This window comes from Suillus subalutaceus, assembly GCF_016647625.1.
Source record: "Suillus subalutaceus strain FC151 chromosome Unknown DFJ58scaffold_15, whole genome shotgun sequence".
NCBI classification, from domain to species: Eukaryota; Fungi; Basidiomycota; class Agaricomycetes; order Boletales; family Suillaceae; genus Suillus; species Suillus subalutaceus.
In genome coordinates this window covers 429,457-447,567 of record NW_024540264.1, presented here as the reverse complement: position 1 = coordinate 447,567, position 18,111 = coordinate 429,457, and the positions used below count along the sequence as shown (strand labels likewise).

The following is an 18,111-nucleotide window of genomic DNA, read 5'->3' as shown; positions in this document are numbered from 1 at the left end:
CATATATGAACATCCATTCCAACTTGCATAAATGAGTTGTTCCTATTCCTCTTTATGTGGATATCCATCGTGTCTATCAATCCTACCGGAAAGCGGGCGAGACCCCGTCCACTCCTCAAATCGCATCCACTCCGTTTTGATTGCCTTCATCTTCCAGTGCAGCAGACGTTGCTGACGCATAGACAATTTGCGCCTCCCATGCTCCGGGTTCAAGCTATAGGAGCGAAATGTTACGGCTAGTGTGCGGAGATCGACGTGTTCCAGCTCGGGAGGAAATGGTTGAATTTGTGCCCACATTTCGCGTAGCACGCGTCTTGCTACTGAATATGCTCCCACAGCAAAATATGCATGGGCGACAGCGTCGATGGAGGGCACATCAGGAACAATACCAGCGCGAATCATTGCACGGAAAGCCTGCATAGCTTCCTCTGGCTTTCCTCGGCGACCATAGCCATTGATGAGAATGGTGTACATTATTGCATTCGGCTGGATGCCAGCTTCAAGGGCATCTCGAAGCACTTGTTTGGCGCCTCGGATGTCACCCATCTTCGCATACCCGTCCATAAGCGTTGAGTAATGGTGGATGGTTGGGTGAAGCCCTTGATCCAACATATTTCGGAAAGCGGTCTGAGAAGTCCCCATGTCAGACCTAGCAACTGCTTCATGCCTCAGCCTCAGTGCAATAGTGGCACGATCACTTTGAATAGCCTGCCTGGAGACCGACTGCAGGATCGGTCCGAACCAGGACTTCAACCGTAAACGACGGGGAAGTTTGAGACCGGCTGTAGGATGATAGTGTTCAGTGGTGTCCAGAATACGTCCCTCCGGAAACCTGGGGTTGTAAGTTCGCTTCTTAGAGTACTTGGCAGCAGTCGTGTCCCACCCACATCCGTGAACCCTGAATTTCTCGCGACGAAGGATGCTCCGCAGGATAATGTGGATGTGTCGGATGGTGGGTCGAAGCGAAGGGGATGAAAATGAACGAAGGACACGTATCAATTGACGAGGACCGGTCCCTTGTGCTCGTTCGAGAAAACTCATAAGAATTTCCACTGTGTGACTATCGGGACTAACCCCAACAGCACGCATCGTCCGTAAGATATCTCGCATCGCTTTGAGGCCCATGACATCAAGCAATCCGCTCATTAGTGCATTGAATATATGCACTGTCAAGGGAACACCCTGGACGTCAACCGGGAGAATTGTTAGCGGTTGCACCTGCATCATGCTACAGAAGACCCCAGCAGCAGCAGCAGATCGCGTGTTCAGCAGCATGGCGACGATGCTAATGGCTTCGCGACTATGACCTGCAGCTAGATATCCTCCAATGAGCGCTGCTAGAGTGGAGGGATCTGGATGGACACCAGCTCGTTTCATGTGGTCCAGGAGTTTGAGCATTCGCGAAAGTTTGCCTTCTCTTGCCATATAGCGCAATAGAATCGAGAAAGTAGCCGCATTGGGCTTTACGGACAGGGGAGTCTATGGGGGTGTGCTCGCCAACGAGCCCGGTGGTACTGCCAGATCCCGTGGAATCTTGGCCGCGTCCACCAGGAAGATCGAATGCTAGCATAAAACGTGTTGCTGCTTTTTCGTCTCTCGAGTCTAGAAGCTGTTGCACGATGCTGTTGAGCACAACAGTGGACAGCTGCCCATCTAAATCGCGCAAATTCTCGAAGGCACGGATTTGCACTTTCAGGTCTGTTCCAAGAGAACGGTAGGCGGCGACGATGACAGCATGAGTAGAAGGATCCACGGGGAACCCAGCGACAGCCATCTTCTCCATGTACTGCTTTGCAGAATTCAAATTTCGGTTCCGAAGGTGACCTGAAATAAGAAGATGAAACGTTCGCCTGTTTGGTGGGAGGTTCGCGTTTGTGAATTCCTCGAACGCGTGGTCGAGTTGATCGTAACGTTGATCCTCCATGAGAGCGCGCATATTCCAATTGAGGAGTCGGACCGATGCACGGCCACAATGGTGCCTGGCGGTTGCAACTAGCAGGGGGATCAAGGCCCAATGGCTCCGACCTGCCAGACGATAGGCAACGCCCTCGTAATGATTTGGTTTCAAGTAACAGCCAAAATGATGAGCGATGTTCAGAATTTGCAATGCTCGTTGTGGGCGTGAAGTTGCGACCGCGTCCTGGGCGAGACGGTTGACACACTCCCTGTCGGTAAAATACCGAGAATAGATAGGAACATCCTTGATCCTTTTTACGGCTTCGCAATCCACCAACTCTCTCGCCTGTGCGAGACACGTGTCGATGGCAGCTACCACTTCCTGTGGGTAACTGTCCAGAGTTCCTGTGGTGGAAGATTGCTTGGCTTTCACAAAAGGTTGCGAGTTTGTGCCGCGACAATGAGATGTCCCAAAATGAGCATGGGCGGGTGGAAAATTTCGTTCTGCACTGGTCTGATGGTCTGATGGATGTGCCTTGGAGTGAGTCACTGCCTGAGTTGAACATGCTGTATGGCGAAAATGACAAATGAAATTGATTGGCGTTCCAAGAGGAATGTGGCGACCGATGCAGATTCGGACGGCTTGCTTGAGATGCTGCCTGTGAATGGGGCTGGCTCCCCCTAGCATCGACAGCCAGAATCGGGGAGGCTGTGAAGCTCGACCACCGTGACTGGAAGTAAAAGTTTGGTTAGCCTTGAAAGTAAACAATTTGAATGAAAATGATCTTACAGAAATTGCAGAGTCGATGATATGGACTCTCGAGCATGCAATAGCTGACGTCCAGAGCAAAAGGTTGTTTAATCGGAAAATTCCGGTAGGGAATATGCTTCATACACTGACTACCACTCAAAGCAATTCTACATACCCCAACTATTCTCGCAGCGCGCCACAAACAATATTGGTGAACCGTCTATATCTCAACAGGCCACCCGTGTCTTCAGAGAGTAACAAGTAATACACTTGACATCAGTGTAAGACTGTAAGTTACATAGAAGAGTCGTATTTGACACGGCTACTCGCCGGCTTATCGACACTAATGACAACAGATTGCACTGGAGCCGGAAGAAAAATCACACCGATGGGCCTGCCCGATGGAGGCGGCCCACCTTACTCGAGAGTCGAAACACCCAACGCCACCTAAAGTGAGTTTCATAACTAATCGAATTCGTCAAAGTGCGTGTGCAGGTGAAGCAACAGCGTTCCAGCGGCGATCTGTTTCCGTACATTTAGAATATGGTCAAGATGCCTCCCGCGATCATAGGAATAACAAGTGATAGCGGGTGATTCAGTCCGCTTGTCCGGGGGTTTCCCCGTGCCTAATAGATTGAAGCGAGTAGCGTCTAATCATTGAAGTAACATTGAAAGGCCACCCTGGTCCCTGGCGGTAGCAAGAAAGAAGATAACTTGCGTCTAGCGGATGTATGTTGGTGCCTTGGCGCTGCCAGTGCGCTTGATCTGTTTAGAACCTTGCCTTGTTCGATGCATTCCCTCCCGAAACTGCACGACGAGATTGCCAAAGTCAGGGAGGCGATCATGCGCACTTGGCGTCTGAGAGTTTCTGGGCTTAAAGGTTCACCAAATGCCGGTACCGAACTGTGTGACATACCGAGAACTATCAAGGTACTAGTAGTAATGTTGCCTTGTCGGTTATTTTGATCTACAGTGAGTCGTGCTTGAAGCGGGACTGCCATGCCGTCGGACTGAACCAGGGCCTGAACCACGCTGTCTGAGTTCAAGGTCTAAATTTCTATTTTAACGCGAATGCAAACCTTACATAAGTCAACAAACGGAATGAGTCATTCCGTTCGTCTTCGTTCGATTGATCACGAGCCACCTTGTCACCTTTCAGAATGATTCGTGTTCGCCACCGCCGAAAACGTTTCATTCAATCTGGTTACTACTTCAAATCCTTAAGTTGAAACCTAACTCGTAACGAGTCATTCCGGTAAGGTGATGGAACAAGGACTAGTTGCCACGATGGCAAGAATACAAGGTCAGTGATTGGAAGATCAAAATATGGTTTAGTTGGGGCTGTAACACAAGCAGTGACTTTGCTTGGCCCGTTTCCACTGGCAGTATTTTCATTTTCATAGACACGCCAAAGATAAGTCATCACGTGATTCGCTAACCTCCGTCCCTGACGGAACGCTCTTTGCCATGTATCGCACACTCCGAATCCGATGCGCGATGTGATTGTTATAGTTTCATCTTAGACCCGTGCCACTCCGAGCTACTACGAGATGTCGGGATATCTGCGCCCCAAACTAGAAATTTCTTGCCCTGCAATCACAAGTTTCAATTCACTTCCGTGGTTTGACAGGGTCAGGCTGACACGGCCATCTTTCTCGCCCGTGGCGTTTCTCAGGTTTGATCTCGAGTCCACCACTTGGGTTTCGCTTGTTGTATCCTTTTTTAGCGCCAGGTTATACGTTCACCTCGCACTGCGGTGTCTCGATCGTTTCAATATCTGACCTATCGCCGTGATTTGGAGGCTATCCGTAACACGCTTAACAACGCTTTACCACCCGCATTTGTAAACAACTCCGTCCCGGGATATGCTCTGACTCGCAGCTTAGGTCCTCGTACAGCATGCATATAAAAGCCCCTCCGGCCAATCCTCCTGTAGTCATCTCACCTCCTCTCCTTGATGTCTACTTACCTATCTCACCTCACCGTCCTAGAACGCAGTGCTTCTTCCTACCCAGACGTCCCGGTCTTCAGAGTGCCCCGATCAGATCTATTAACTGGTCAGGTACATGATTGGTCGTCAATAACTTACAGCCAGTTCAAGAATGACGTCGAATTCACTGCTCGATATTGGTCTCAGATACTCGAGTCTGACGGCGTACCAGAGCATTCCGTCGTAGGTTTATGGTATGTCTGTCCAGCCCGCTCTTTAATCTAGGTCGCTGACAGTCGTAACTGCAGGCTACCGGGGATGGCATACCAGGACGTTCTCCATATTTATGGCCTTTCGCGAGCTGGTTACGTTCCTCAGCTCTTCAGCATTCGTTTGCCAAATCCTGATGTTGTGCTTGAACTGCTCACGAAGGCAGGCGCGAAAGCTTTGATATTCGACTCCCAATTCCAGTCATTGACTGCATCGTTCCCCCTTCCCGTCCATCTGGCGATTGAAAAGCGGGACATGGCATCTTTCGAATATGACCTTCCTCTCATACGACCCACCTCCAACCCTGACAAAGCAGCATTTGTTTTCCACACAAGTGGCTCTACGTCAGGCAGCCCCAAGCTCGTCCCTTGTAATTCTCGCTGGCTCGATGCGATTGTGGCGAAGGCTAAGGTGACCAGCACTCCCATAAATCCGCGTCAGCAAGACGTTTCTGTTTGGATGTATGTCCATTATCCCTGTATTACTCTTCCCTTCCTGACTCTTTTCCAGGGGCAGCATGTGTCACATCGCTCAAACATTCAGTGAGCCCTACGTCGAATCGTTTATGCTTTATTTTCTGACATGGTTCTAGTGCTCATTGGCAGTTTGCAACACGGGTCTTGCGTCATTCAGCCAACGAAAATTGGGTTTTCTTCAGAAGAATTGATCGATATGATCCACCACTGCCAGCTCAATCGCCTGAACCAGTTTTCCACGTTCCTTTCCATTCACCTTCGCAACTCGCGGCAAAACCGCAAACTTCTTGGATACCTTCAAAGTCTTGATCAAATTCTACTCAGCGGATTGTCATTGCCTCGGGAGGATGAGGATTGGGCATACAAAAATGGATTGAACCTGAAGGTAAGATTCGTCTAAGCATATTTTCATCCTCAGCTTAACCTTGAGGAATTAGAACCTCTTCGGCAGCACCGAGTGTGGTGCAATGCTCCTCTCTATGGGTGGCAAAGGCCGGGATGCACCTCTTCTTCGTCCTATACCGGGAACATCTTATGGCTTTCTACCCATTGATGCCGACACTCAAATCGAGTCAGAGCACAAGACGTCAGCCCAGATGTTGGAGCTTGTTATTCTTTCCAGCTCTGACGACTGCCCGGACGCGTCTTTGCGCAGCAGTGACGGTCACTTCCACACCGGAGATTTGTTCCAGGAAATTATGCCCGGGTCATATGCATTCCGTGGTCGCAACGATGACTGGATCAAGAGCGAAAATAGCTTGCGGTGTGATACAAAGTACGTCTGACTTGCTGTGGGATTCGAAGTCATTGATTTACGAGATATGTAGAGCAATCGAAGATAATATTCGAGCTACCTGCGGTGACCTCATCGAAGAATGCATTGTCGTGGGAACCGGGCGTCCGTCACCCGCTCTTTTTGTTGAGCCTGCTCCTGGTGTCGACTCCGGGAAGCTCAAGCGGGACATCATCCGCAAAACTCGCCAATTTCACTCCCGGCGCTACCTCCATGAGCAGATCACAAACCCAAATTTAATTATTGTAGTGCCTTCAGGATCTCTTCCTCGCACTGCGACTAAAGGCAACATTCGGCGCAAGGCTGTTGAGGAGGCATATCAAGCTGAACTCGACAAGATCTACGCCTCTCTGCTGTGAAGCGGTCCACAATATCTTATGATTGAAATAATCGTCTTGAATCTAACTTATATCTATACCTTGCTTTATTAATTCTACACATGACTAGCTATTGGAACCAACTAACTTTCAATTGACAACTGTAGCAGCACAACTTACATTAATTACTATATCCCCTACGCAAGGGGAAGTACTTAATCGAACCGTATGTAACATACATCAAAGTGTCAAATACCTTAGTATCAGCGGACTAACAATTAAAGAAGTTACAAAATGCATCACAAGTGCCCGATATGAACGTTTTCAGGTGTGATGCAAAGAGTCAAACGGGTTATCTCTTGCCTTCCCATAGTCCTGACAAGACCTGTAATTTCTCCCTTTTGTACCATACTTCTGCGATACTCTATTTCCTGTTGGACGGCATCACGCAGGGAAATCTCTGGGGCAAAAGGAGGTATGGACACCGGGGATAAGGTAATGTGGTGCGTAAGGGGAAGCGGCATGGGCACTGGTGGAAGATCGCCCACCATCGAACTGGGCGGAGCGTTCGCGTCATGGTTTCCAGAGTAAACAGGGAATGAATGTAAGTGTTGCTTGTAAAACGTCACCGGTCCACTGGATCGCGAGGCGAGATTCAAACCCCAATTAGTCAATATTATGAAAGGGGCATGAGACAAGCGAAGTCGCCCAAGTGCCGTGAGCACATGCTGGAGTGGGTTTGCCGATGAAGGGTGTGGCTCCCTTTGGGGCATGTTGCGCATCTGCTCTGCGATGAAACGGTCGGTCCAATAAAATGCGCTCATTGAATCCACGGCAAGAAGGCCAATTTCATGTTCTGGTATGGAGACCTTGTGATACGATGGGAGATGTAGAAGACTGGTGGCGAGTTGGAGGAGCGAAGTTGGCCGAAAGACATGTAGACGGTGCAGCGATTCCTCGGTTAAACGTCGTGCCATCTCGATGTTGTGAGGGAGAACAAGCGACAAACGTGTCAACAGCAACTGATGAAGTCTTGCGACATCAAATGATGCATCTGTGTCATAGACGACTGCAGCCAATCCATTCCCCCCAAAGTCGATGGACATTTCCCTTGACGGAGCAATGCAGAGCAGTACGAAATGATACAAGAGATGGGTTTTCCCTGATGAAGCAGGACCCTGAACCTCTATGACATCTCCGCGGCTGAGGGATGAAAGTAGCGATGCAGGAGCATAACCTTCGGCTGAGATGTGATATCCGAAAGGCGGAGCTGACGAGATTCGGTCACTGGAGACATCAAATGAGGCGATGTGTTAGATCTTACTGTATACCCTTACGGAGGAAAGCAACTGACTATGATTGAGCTAAGTTACCCTTGACAACGGGGGGAATGAACTTACATTTTGGAGGGACTCTCGAGGAATCTCGTTTAGCAAGGAAGCCATCCGCGCTCTAAAGTGAAATGTCAAGCCTGTAGCACCCTGATAAAACAGACTTACTGAAAGATGCCGTGGTCGATGAGAGCCACTTACTACTAGATTTGCATTGTGCCGCAAGACGTTTGTTACGGCAGTGGATTGTTCTTACTACTGGACACCCGTTCTGGACCCGAAAGACATGATTTCGCATGACAAGCTCACTTGACCAAGCACATACATACTCACAGCACATCAACTCTGGCCTGCAAGCCAAATTCATGTACCAATAACTTTCTAGGGCGCTCAGATACCAGCGTTACGCCACTTCACATCGTTCGCCGGAACATTCATTAATATCTGAACTGCACCATGAATAGTGTCCCGACTTCTCGGGCCACTCCACCGAGTTCCAGACGCCCATCTAGTGTCGCCACGTCGCCTCCCCCCGCGAAGAGCCTTTCTACACCCCGTCCAGCTCTGGCTTCTGTTCGTACCCCAAATTCACAGGGCGCAGCGATCTCACGCCGCTCTTCTACGAAAGCAGCACCAACCATGGGACCAGAGTCTCGTGAGTCGCTGAATGTTGCCCTGAAACATGAGACCGAAAAGAAGGAACAGGTGCGTTCATAATTCCGAGAGAGAGTGCTTCACTGACCGCCACATCAGTTGCTCGTCCAAGTCCAAAATAAGGATCAGACGATTGCTAGTCTGACAGCTGAGAACGACAATGTCATGTCTGCCCTGAATTTGGCAGAATCTCGCTTGAACGATCTGTACGTTGATCAGGCGCGGATGGAAGAGGAGATGGCAGCCCGTATCGAAGTCTCTGACAAGTTGCGAGCACAAGTCAGGGAGCTTGAGCGGGAGAAGCGAGATCTGCAAAGACGATATAATGAGCAGGTCCGTTTTTGTCTCTTCTCATACTTCATACATACATGAATGATTCGTAGACGTCAACATTCGAGGCAGAGCGCCAAGCAGCCTATGACAACGAACAGCACCTCAGATCACGGATTCAGTCTCTTACGCAAGCCCGCAAAGTTTCTGAACCGCCCCGATTTGTTGATGCAACCCTTACTATGGATTCTTCTCGCCCCGATTCCCTCAGCACCGACGTTGAGGCGGAGGCGGAGGCATCAGAAGTCGCTGTCCCTAGCAATCACGAGGACCAGCACTATTCTACTAAGCAGGACCTCAACGATCCAGAAAGCGAACCAGCTGAAATGACCGCTCTCAAACTTGAACTCTCGACCCTATCAACATCTTATACATCCTTGCAAAGTACTCTCGTACTTTTACAAGTGCAGCTCGTGGATTTGAAGAGAGTCAACAATCAATTACAAGAGGACAACGAGAGTTACATGATCTTGTTACGGGAGAAGACGTTAAGTGGCCAATTTGATCTCTTAAAACAAGTCGGTGGCGCCCCAAACACAACGGACGGCGGCTACGATGACGATGAAGTGGTGGCAGACGACTGCGCGGACGTAGGCAGTCTTAGGAGTACGAGCAGGAGCGTGTTGGACAGGGTCGAGGAAGAGATGATGGAGGATGATGATTTGGAGCAAGGTTTCAGAACTGATTCGCCATCTTCAAACCGCCACGGACGTCATGTGCGCAGGAATGACTCGGCGTCACATTCTCCCAGTCGAGCCCCGCGCGGAGAGTCTCTTGCCGACCTTCCTATCACCGGTCCAGGACTTGACTTGGCTGCTGAACTTGGCCGTGCTGAGAACAAGGACATTCTCTCCGGAGATTCCATCGACGGCGATCGAGCTCTTGGTAGCAAAGGAAGACGAAAGAGGGTATCTACGGACACCAAAAAAGCCGCCACTTCTGACATGCCAGACTCAAATACAGACTTAGAGGCCCTGCGATCAGAAGTCAAGACTCTCAAAGATGCCAACAAGGCACTTTCTTTATATGCGTCCAAAATCATCGACAGAATCATTGCAGAAGAAGGTTTCGAGCATGTCCTCTCAGTGGACTATGAGAAGTCTCCAAACACGCATTCTAAGTCTCATTCTCTGGGTGCAACAACCACTGCCAGTGCACCAGCGAAAGCATCCAAACCTCGACCACAGTCAGCCTTTTTCTCTCGAGCAACCTCGGCCCCTACCCCCGCTCCCGAGAAGACGCCATCGTCACCACCTCCCATTTCCGATACCTCTTCCCCGAAGACATCTCAACGACGTTCTATGTCTATCGACTGGAAGAACTTCTCTTTGTTCGGCGGCGCAGAGAAGAAACCCGAACCAGCTAATTTGCGACCTCTTACGCTGAAGTCAACTTCCGCACCCATGACTAGCGCACGCAAACTGGAGACCCATGAAGACGAGGAGGATCGGCGGGAAAGAGAGCGGCTTAATGCAACCATGAAACTCATGGGTATTGAGCAACCTGCTCCTTCTCCATTGGTGTCCATACAAAAGAGTTATTCGACCCCCGAGAGCCCTCAGACTGCTACAGCCAGTCTCTTTTCAATGTTCAGGTCACGATCCACCACTGGTCATTCCGAAACTTCATCTATTAACTCAGGGCCTTCGACACACAATAGTCATCAAGCGACAAATGGACTTGGCATTATTGGTGACGGGCGGTCTGAACTCACGCATGAGGCTCTGGAGCAAGCAGAGGCAGAGAACTCCCTGGCGGCATTAGATGCGCATGAGCAAATGCTCATTGATGAGATTGCCAAAGGTAGACCGGGAGGTTTTACTGAGCCCCCGAGGAGCCTTGGAGAGGAGTGGAGAAGCCGTAGAAGCAGAAGGAGCGGAGGTGGGAGCGGGAGTACAGTTTGGAGTGCTGGAATGAGCCGCACAGGGGATGAGCCAGATACCTGAGTCTGAGCTACTTTTTGTATGATACTGCATATACCTTATTTATTACATACCACATATATTTGTAACGTGTTGTTGCTGTGTTGCGAATAGACGACCTGTGGATCTCATACGATGTCGAGTGTTAATGTCTGATTCGAGTTGGAGGTTAATTTACATCTGCAAAAACCTTCCCCAGTTGATGTACTCAACCCTAAGCTCATCTTGTCGTGGCGTCGGTCGCGCACATGCAGTAGCGGATTTGCAAGGTCGCTTGCGTCATGTTCGCGTTACGCATAATCAGATTCTTCCTTCAGCATCGTTCCGATAGCTGCTGCGATAGGGGTTGTGGTTTGATGGTCAATGGCCCGGGCAGAGCCCCAAGATGATAATACACAGGTGAGGTTTTCCAAAAGAAAAGAATTAGCGAGATGGAAACGACACATCGCGGATCCAGCAACACGAGCCTGTACTGTACAAATTGCACTATTGAGTGTTGCCCTGACTGATAAGAGAGGCCAGATAGCTGGTTTCCTACGAGAATCTGTGCCCTCGTTCTGTACAAAATATAATTAAAACACAGTATTAAGATAACTACCCTGACCTCAAGGTTATGGTTCTTGCACTGGGAGCTTAACGGAACCTGAGGAACCTCGATACATGCGTATCTGGTTGTCATGTCTCGCTGGGACACTGCCATGTTCGGCAAAAGGGGTCAAAGTTAGGACTGAAGCAAATGCAATGTGAACATACAGGAAGAGCCACAAGGAGGTGCAACTTAAAGCAGTGGGGTTATGAGCATACATTTGGCGAGGGATAAAAGGGAATAACTTTGACACGAAACGTTCGCGAGATTAAACAACTAGGATGTAAACCATGCCATCGGCAGGGGAGGGGAAAATGGCACAGGATGTAGACATCAACCATGTGCCTTCCTACAGAAAGTCAATTTTATTTTCCTGTAAATGGGCGTTTATTGTTGCTGTGGTAAACGAGTAGATGATTGAATGACAAAATGATATGTTGGAACCTGCTGTGTATCTCAATTCCAACATGTCGCGGAGTTTTGTTCAATGCGAGCGCAGTACCCTCATCGCATACATTCTACGTCGTGCAGAGGCTGTATCGGTGTAAAAGTGTGGCCGATGTGTGGCAGGGGTGCTGGGGTAGGTCGGCCATGAGGTGAGTGTCAACGTTAACATGCTCCGGGATGTGACTCGACTTGCCGTAATACTGATTTGATGAAGGGGATTGCAGTGACTCGGACTTGTACTACATCTGGATTGGCGAGAACATGTATGTGTCCATTGCTAATGGGAAGTTGTCAAACACATTTGGGACAGCAGATATGTGTTTTCGGTGGGGAAAGTTCACTGCAAGGAGGTGCACCGATGGACTTGCAAGCTCGTCTGCAATCGAATCTCAGCAACTGCCAGTTTAATCCTGTAGATACACAATAAAATACTTGATTTACTTTCTTTCTGTAGTGATCACACAGTCTGTCACTGATATATGAAATGCATATTGCTTGCACGAGACAAATGAGCGAAATAAAATATAATTGAGTGGGGCTATTAATGTACGAAAACTACTTCGATCAGCAAGCGAACAGAACGAGAGTGCATAGCAAAACAGTGCAGGCCAAGAAGCAAGTCAGGGCCATTTGCGATTCAAGTGATCCACGGAGTTGCAATTACCTGGAACCAGTTCCTACATGAAGCTGTGGATGAAAGTCATCAATCATTCAACCATTGTCAGTGAAATAGTGCCGATCTACGGAATAAAGGCATAATCACCCAAAAAACAAGCCAACCGTAGCCCTGTTATATTAAACGAGCGCTGAATCCTGAAGTATCAGATGGTCCCCGTGGTGTTTGGGCGCGTGTCCACCGTGAACAAAAAAACGGGACCCGGAGCACAGTCATTGAGAGGCTATGATCTACGACAATGAACGCGCGCAATGCCTCCGAAACACAAGGCAAAGGTACTGACTCATCTGAGATCATATCGTTGGGAATTTCAAGGCGTCGAATAATGAAACGGTCCCCATGGGGTCTGGGAACAAAACAAACCTGCGTTATTTGCCACATTCTAACAGGAGGATATGATATGCCTCGGCTACCGGAAAAGGAGATGGATTCATGCTCACCAGGTATATATAGCCTATCGTTTCCTATCAATACGAACGCTTCTTATAGCACCACTGACATGTACAGTATTTGGTGATATATCCCAAACGATCAAACTTGGAAATTTGTGCCATAGCACAGTACACGGTACTGTTTGATACTGTCGGAAAATAAACAAGTCAGTGCTTTCAGATTTGTATCGCATATCTTTGCTTTGCTTGAAATCTGACGCGTACTTCCTAAGTATGCATATCATTGAAATGAGCGCTAATATATAGATGGGTTCGAACGACCACACTCACACGAGTCATCCAAACTCTTATCATCCATACACTTCCCGAACAATGCGCTAGATAACTTCCTCGTGAATAAGTAAATACGTCGCTCCTCGACATCTACCTGGACGGCAAAAATCGGGGACATTGGCATTACACCGATGGTCGCATATCATCCATCATCACCGTGCAAGTCTCGGAACACCAGGTATAGTCATGAATGTAGTAGCAGTAGACTCTCGTACATTTAGATTATCGTACATCGAATTTATTGCGCATTTGGGACATCAGCACGCTTCACGAGTGTATTCTGCGCATGAGTGCGGATCGTTTGAAATGGGTTAGACGAGTACTGTGGATTTGAGAGTATCAATGGGTGTCGAAGTTTCTCAAGTTCCCTGAAAAGCGGATTAACACAAGCAGACAAAAGTAGAGAAAATGTATGAACTCACAAAGCACGTTTTCGCTGGTTCTTCTTTAGCGGCATTCCCTTGCCCTCTCCAATCATGAAGCGTTTTCGGTTGAACTTTGTGAGCGCGAGCATCCTTTGTCTCTTCAGCTACTGGACTGCCTTGTTCCGGCGAGTCACCCGTATCAATGGCTGAAAGAACAGCGCCAATGTCATCAAGTCCGCCACCGACTTGTTCTCGTTGTCGTCTATTGAATCGGCGTCTCTGCACTTTCGAGTACGGGGATGTCTTAGATTTCAGTTCTAAAACACAAGATGAGAAGAGGAATGATGATCGGAAATATGAAGCCTACTTTCAATGAAAGCTTCGTGTTTGAGCTGTTGTTTCTCTTTCTTTTTTATTGAGTGACGAGGCTCAGTAGCCTGCTGTGGACATTTCTTGCAATATCACTTCCCCCTGACGAGTATCGAGATTAAGCACAACAGTAAATTTAAACTTGTATAATAAATGATAAGACGCACTGAAACCTCTACCGCGGCACCTACTTCGACCGCTTCTACTGCATTCTCTTGCACTGCAAATTGTCGCCGGGCAAGCTTAGCGGAAGGTTCATGGGCTGAAATACGTTTCCTGCGCTCTCTAGGCTATAATGAATATCAGTGAGATGTGTAGCAATGAGGCTCATTGCCCACCATCTTGATAGATTCCGAGAATCAAACGTCCAGTACATGACGTAAGATGCTAAAAGCTTCTGATCCTAATAAGTGTAAACAGATCCTAGGTGTAACAACGCCGTCAGTGTAGCGTATTACTATTAAACCCTTCCCTTCGCGGTCGTGCCAAACCATTCTTGATCAGTCCCCGAGTCACATGTGCACGAGCGCCGAATCCGCTTCATAGCTTTCATGTAGCGACACCAGACTTCAGCATCGCTTTACCCGGAGTATTACCCTCGAAAACCAAATATATAGATAGATATAGCGCTCCAAATTTGGATCTAGTCTAAGCAGTACAGTCGATATAAAATGGTAAATGGCATCGTGCTAGAATGTGGCTCCAAGAGACATACGACTGTATCCGAACATGAGCTTTGCATGAACTCATTCAGGGGGATCTTCGTGCTCAAGCCGAACCCGGGACTGCTGGGCGCGAGCATCGTCCACGAAATCCCAGAAAGAAGGTCACGGCCTTCACTTGGCTTTGCGTTCTCGACGCCGACTGCAATAAAGGCTACAATAACCAGGAGGGCGCCTGCCAGTACTTGCGCTGCGGCAGGCTTACCAAGGAAGGAGTCCCCGATGACCGCGACCGGAATGGTGAGACCGAGACCGACTGTCACCACTAAAGGTGTGGTCTTCAGCATCGCAACAACGTATAGGTAGTCGCTCGATAAGGTGATTAACATCTGAAACATGTAAACTCCCAAGACTGAAACATGAACGACAGAAACTCACATTCAATAGAATGATAACAACAGCATTATGAGTAGTGGGTATCTCAAAGCGCTCTATTCCAACCAGATGCAGGATAACACCCACGGGCCAAGATAGGACTATGTTGAACAATCCCACAAACCCAAAGAACAATTGCATGTCAATTCTCGACTCCTCCCTAATCTGAACCTTGATGAAGACAACATAGAATGCATAAAACACAGACGACATCAAAGCCAAGAAATCACCCAAAACTGGTAATGAGTTAGCCGCCTTATAAATTATTGATGACCCTATTCCATCTGACTGGTCGTCGGGAGACCCGTCAGAAATAGCAACAAGGATCACACCAACAAAACTTGTTACAAGTCAATGAGCCGATTCATCCATGAAGAAGACGAAATAACTACATACGCAGTAAGCACAGCTCCAATCTTTACCAATGTTAGGGTTTCCACGCGGAACATACGTCCAACGGCAAGAGTGAACATCCCTCCCAGGGATGGCATATTGGTACAGTTGATGAAAGACAGTAGTACAGACACACTCACCACTCGTGCCAGACAGGATTGTTGCACTTGCAACGCTGGTATATGCCAGAGCAGCGTTCAAAGCCCAGTTCGCAACAAACCACAGGAAACAAAATCCGAGGGCCATCCTTGCGGTCTCCTTCACAGTTAGCGGTCTATCGACCTGATCAATTGGAGCTATCAGCTCCACCTAGAGATAGTCAGAAGGGTCATGTGCAAGGGCGATAGATAGCGTAATTACCGCAGGCTCTGCATCGATATCAAGCTCTTGCTCCAGCGGCTGATAAACTATGGTTGACCTACAGTCGGTATACATTAGCAATTAAAGTATGGAATACTGCTTGAAGTTACCTTGCGGACTTGGACAGACCCCACCGATCAGCCCATAGTCTTCGTGTGATATATGGCAGCAAGTAAAATACAAATGACGCGGTGTTGGTATATGTTATTCTGCATCACGGTAAATATGGATCCAACCACAAGACAGGAATCGCACTTACAGGAATGGCTTCTGGTACCCGTCATCATACATGTCCTGTATGAAATTAATGAACATCACTGCCCAGAAGTGGGCTCGTGTGCTTACTTGCGTCAAGAAACTGGACGCAGTCCATAATAGGACAACGACGAAGAGGAGAACGAGGCCGACGATGTAATTCCCAGTGGTGTTCGTGATCCTAGGGGCACCTTCTGAGGACTCGCCGCCGGGGTCGGACACGGTGGCCATCTGAACCAAAGGATGATCGTTGAAACAAGACTAGCACTGAATGAGCATACGTACTTATTCGATGAAGGGCGGGTGCAGGATGGGTTGCCGTCAAGTTGCCGTGTGAACATTCAGGCGAACCGAGAAGACATGATGATTGTCAGTACCAGTGGCATTTAGCACTCTGCAATCGACCAATTCAGTGGTCTGATCTTTATTGCTGCTCCATGTAAAAGTACACGTGTATGAGGAAAGGTATGTAGATGATACACCGTGCAGGAACGCCTAAGTTGGTAGTCCATGATAATGAAGGAATATATATATATGAAGTGATAGCATAAAGTGGAAAGCGAAAACGATGGATCCGATAAATATCTACGTGATCCGGGATATAAGCCACATAGTGCACTAAAACGGCATTGTAGGGCGAAAACCAGCGTACGACTTGACCTTCTCAAAAATCCTGAAGAGGCTGATGACAATGTTGATGCAATACGTGACCAGGCCGACCCCAACCAGGCAAATCAATGCAAGTTGATAGTAGCAAAGCATATCTCCCACTCCGCCCTCAAGGTTCGGAAGGTTTAGCTCTGGCCGACTGAGTTCGTTGTACCAAGCAATGCTTCCTGCCGACGCACAGGGGATAAGAGAGGTGAAGAAATTGTCGAAACAGAGGGAAAACGCCGCGGACCATGCACAGATGAAACAAACTTCGAGGAGGGTGTGTGCAAGTTTGGCAGATGTTCGCCATAATCCCATAGGACGGCCAAAATACTCAAGCTATAATGGTATGAGATGGTGATGAGAAATCAAGCTAGAGAGACTTGCATATATTGCCACCATAACATGGACCAAAGTCAGAGGTGAAAATATTATCACCAAGGTTCTGGCAAACATATGTTCATCAAATTGTCACTTATCAAGGCGCAAAGTGACGTACGGAGAACTTCCTACGATTCCCATGACACCATCTTGCAATTCGATCAGTACGTATCCTGATGGCCACCGCTAGGGCCGCAGTTGTAAACGTTATATTGATGAATCTAAATAGCTAGATCGCAGATTTATACACACAACAGAGTGAGTAGACAGTATTGCACTCACCAATGGCACATATATATTCGTAAGAATGAAGGTTCTAAAGCGCTTTTTCCTGTCTCCTGACTCATTATCTGAACGATCTCCAGTCATCCCAAAGTGGGAATAATCATTCGTAGGGAAATCGCGCGTTGGTTCCCATGGCGTGTCCCAACCAGGCGTTTTATTGTGAGATAAAGTGAAAGGCGCGGAGGACTCGGCATGAGGATGCGCAGCTCCCTTCTCCAGTGGAGAAGCTGTCTGAAAGTGGGGCACATTCCACGACTGAGGATTAATATATGATGATAAGGGTGGTCGATTTTGGTAGGTAGCGCCTGTTTTGCCAGCCGCTTGACTCGATGACTCTCCCAGAGGTTCTCGAGGACGTGCGAACGTCCCCCAGGGTGATTGATGCTCGGACAAAGTTCCATTTAATCCTCCAAATGACGAACGAGAAGCGGCGAGGTCGGATGGTCTCTGATCATATAAATGATGGTCATCATCTATGGGAGAAGGAGGTTCATCCTGCGCCCAAGCTGGACAAAGTAAGTGACACCGCTCGATTAACATTCAGAGGTTCATACGTGGTGCAGTAACGACGGTTCTCGTCGCTGAAGGTACTATAAGTGCACGACTGCGGGCTGATACTGCAAGACTGCTGTTTGACGGGATCGATAGAGGTTTTCGAATACTGGCAGCTGATAGAGACATGGACGAGGGAATTTTTAAAAAGAATAGAAAGGAATGGACCAGCTAGTGCAGATTGAACGCCGGTCAGTTATCGAACAGTAGCGTTCAAGCCATCCGGATTGTTATGAGCGACAACAATACGAAAGTAGTCTGCTCCATTGAATACATATATTGTGAAGCGACGGTAAGTG

The 18,111-nt window shown here is 48.3% G+C and overlaps 7 protein-coding genes across 7 annotated transcripts; 2 read left to right on the top strand and 5 right to left on the bottom strand.

Moving 5' to 3' along the window:
* Positions 1 to 42: 42 nt before the first annotated feature.
* On the bottom strand, positions 43 to 2,584 carry DFJ58DRAFT_723810 (uncharacterized protein; the record flags this gene model as incomplete). The annotated part of the gene is made up of 2 exons (XM_041385053.1): positions 43 to 1,412; positions 1,468 to 2,584. 2 exons carry the CDS (start codon positions 2,582 to 2,584, stop codon positions 43 to 45), a joined length of 2,487 nt encoding a protein of 828 aa, XP_041248198.1.
* A 1,932-nt stretch (positions 2,585 to 4,516) lies between these two features.
* On the top strand, positions 4,517 to 6,604 carry DFJ58DRAFT_118244 (uncharacterized protein). Its single transcript, XM_041378707.1, has 6 exons — positions 4,517 to 4,831; positions 4,886 to 5,308; positions 5,358 to 5,389; positions 5,440 to 5,708; positions 5,761 to 6,098; positions 6,151 to 6,604. The coding sequence occupies exons 1-6, from the start codon at positions 4,605 to 4,607 to the stop codon at positions 6,473 to 6,475; spliced, it is 1,614 nt and encodes a 537-aa protein (XP_041248197.1). The 5' UTR covers positions 4,517 to 4,604; the 3' UTR covers positions 6,476 to 6,604.
* DFJ58DRAFT_118260 (uncharacterized protein) lies at positions 6,604 to 8,024 on the bottom strand. The gene is made up of 3 exons (XM_041378708.1): positions 7,834 to 8,024; positions 7,758 to 7,782; positions 6,604 to 7,703 (listed from the first exon to the last, which is right to left on the bottom strand). Exons 1-3 carry the CDS (start codon positions 7,876 to 7,878, stop codon positions 6,733 to 6,735), a joined length of 1,041 nt encoding a protein of 346 aa, XP_041248196.1. The 5' UTR covers positions 7,879 to 8,024; the 3' UTR covers positions 6,604 to 6,732.
* A 10-nt stretch (positions 8,025 to 8,034) lies between these two features.
* DFJ58DRAFT_768459 (uncharacterized protein) lies at positions 8,035 to 10,801 on the top strand. Its single transcript, XM_041388953.1, has 3 exons — positions 8,035 to 8,469; positions 8,518 to 8,751; positions 8,802 to 10,801. The coding sequence occupies exons 1-3, from the start codon at positions 8,221 to 8,223 to the stop codon at positions 10,692 to 10,694; spliced, it is 2,376 nt and encodes a 791-aa protein (XP_041248195.1). The 5' UTR covers positions 8,035 to 8,220; the 3' UTR covers positions 10,695 to 10,801.
* A 2,231-nt stretch (positions 10,802 to 13,032) lies between these two features.
* DFJ58DRAFT_768455 (ribosome biogenesis protein SLX9-domain-containing protein) lies at positions 13,033 to 14,289 on the bottom strand. Its single transcript, XM_041388952.1, has 5 exons — positions 14,177 to 14,289; positions 14,006 to 14,128; positions 13,837 to 13,921; positions 13,527 to 13,786; positions 13,033 to 13,462 (listed from the first exon to the last, which is right to left on the bottom strand). Exons 1-5 carry the CDS (start codon positions 14,177 to 14,179, stop codon positions 13,343 to 13,345), a joined length of 591 nt encoding a protein of 196 aa, XP_041248194.1. The 5' UTR covers positions 14,180 to 14,289; the 3' UTR covers positions 13,033 to 13,342.
* Positions 14,290 to 14,452: 163 nt separating this feature from the next.
* DFJ58DRAFT_679085 (uncharacterized protein) lies at positions 14,453 to 16,289 on the bottom strand. Its single transcript, XM_041383170.1, has 8 exons — positions 16,034 to 16,289; positions 15,948 to 15,982; positions 15,799 to 15,897; positions 15,689 to 15,746; positions 15,469 to 15,637; positions 15,332 to 15,410; positions 14,939 to 15,275; positions 14,453 to 14,889 (listed from the first exon to the last, which is right to left on the bottom strand). The coding sequence occupies exons 1-8, from the start codon at positions 16,172 to 16,174 to the stop codon at positions 14,482 to 14,484; spliced, it is 1,326 nt and encodes a 441-aa protein (XP_041248193.1). The 5' UTR covers positions 16,175 to 16,289; the 3' UTR covers positions 14,453 to 14,481.
* A 27-nt stretch (positions 16,290 to 16,316) lies between these two features.
* Positions 16,317 to 18,103, bottom strand: DFJ58DRAFT_768450 (uncharacterized protein). Its single transcript, XM_041388951.1, is given in 5 exon segments — positions 16,317 to 16,933; positions 17,090 to 17,124; positions 17,144 to 17,204; positions 17,258 to 17,766; positions 17,815 to 18,103. The coding sequence occupies 5 exon segments, from the start codon at positions 17,939 to 17,941 to the stop codon at positions 16,562 to 16,564; spliced, it is 1,104 nt and encodes a 367-aa protein (XP_041248192.1). The 5' UTR covers positions 17,942 to 18,103; the 3' UTR covers positions 16,317 to 16,561.
* Positions 18,104 to 18,111: the final 8 nt, after the last annotated feature.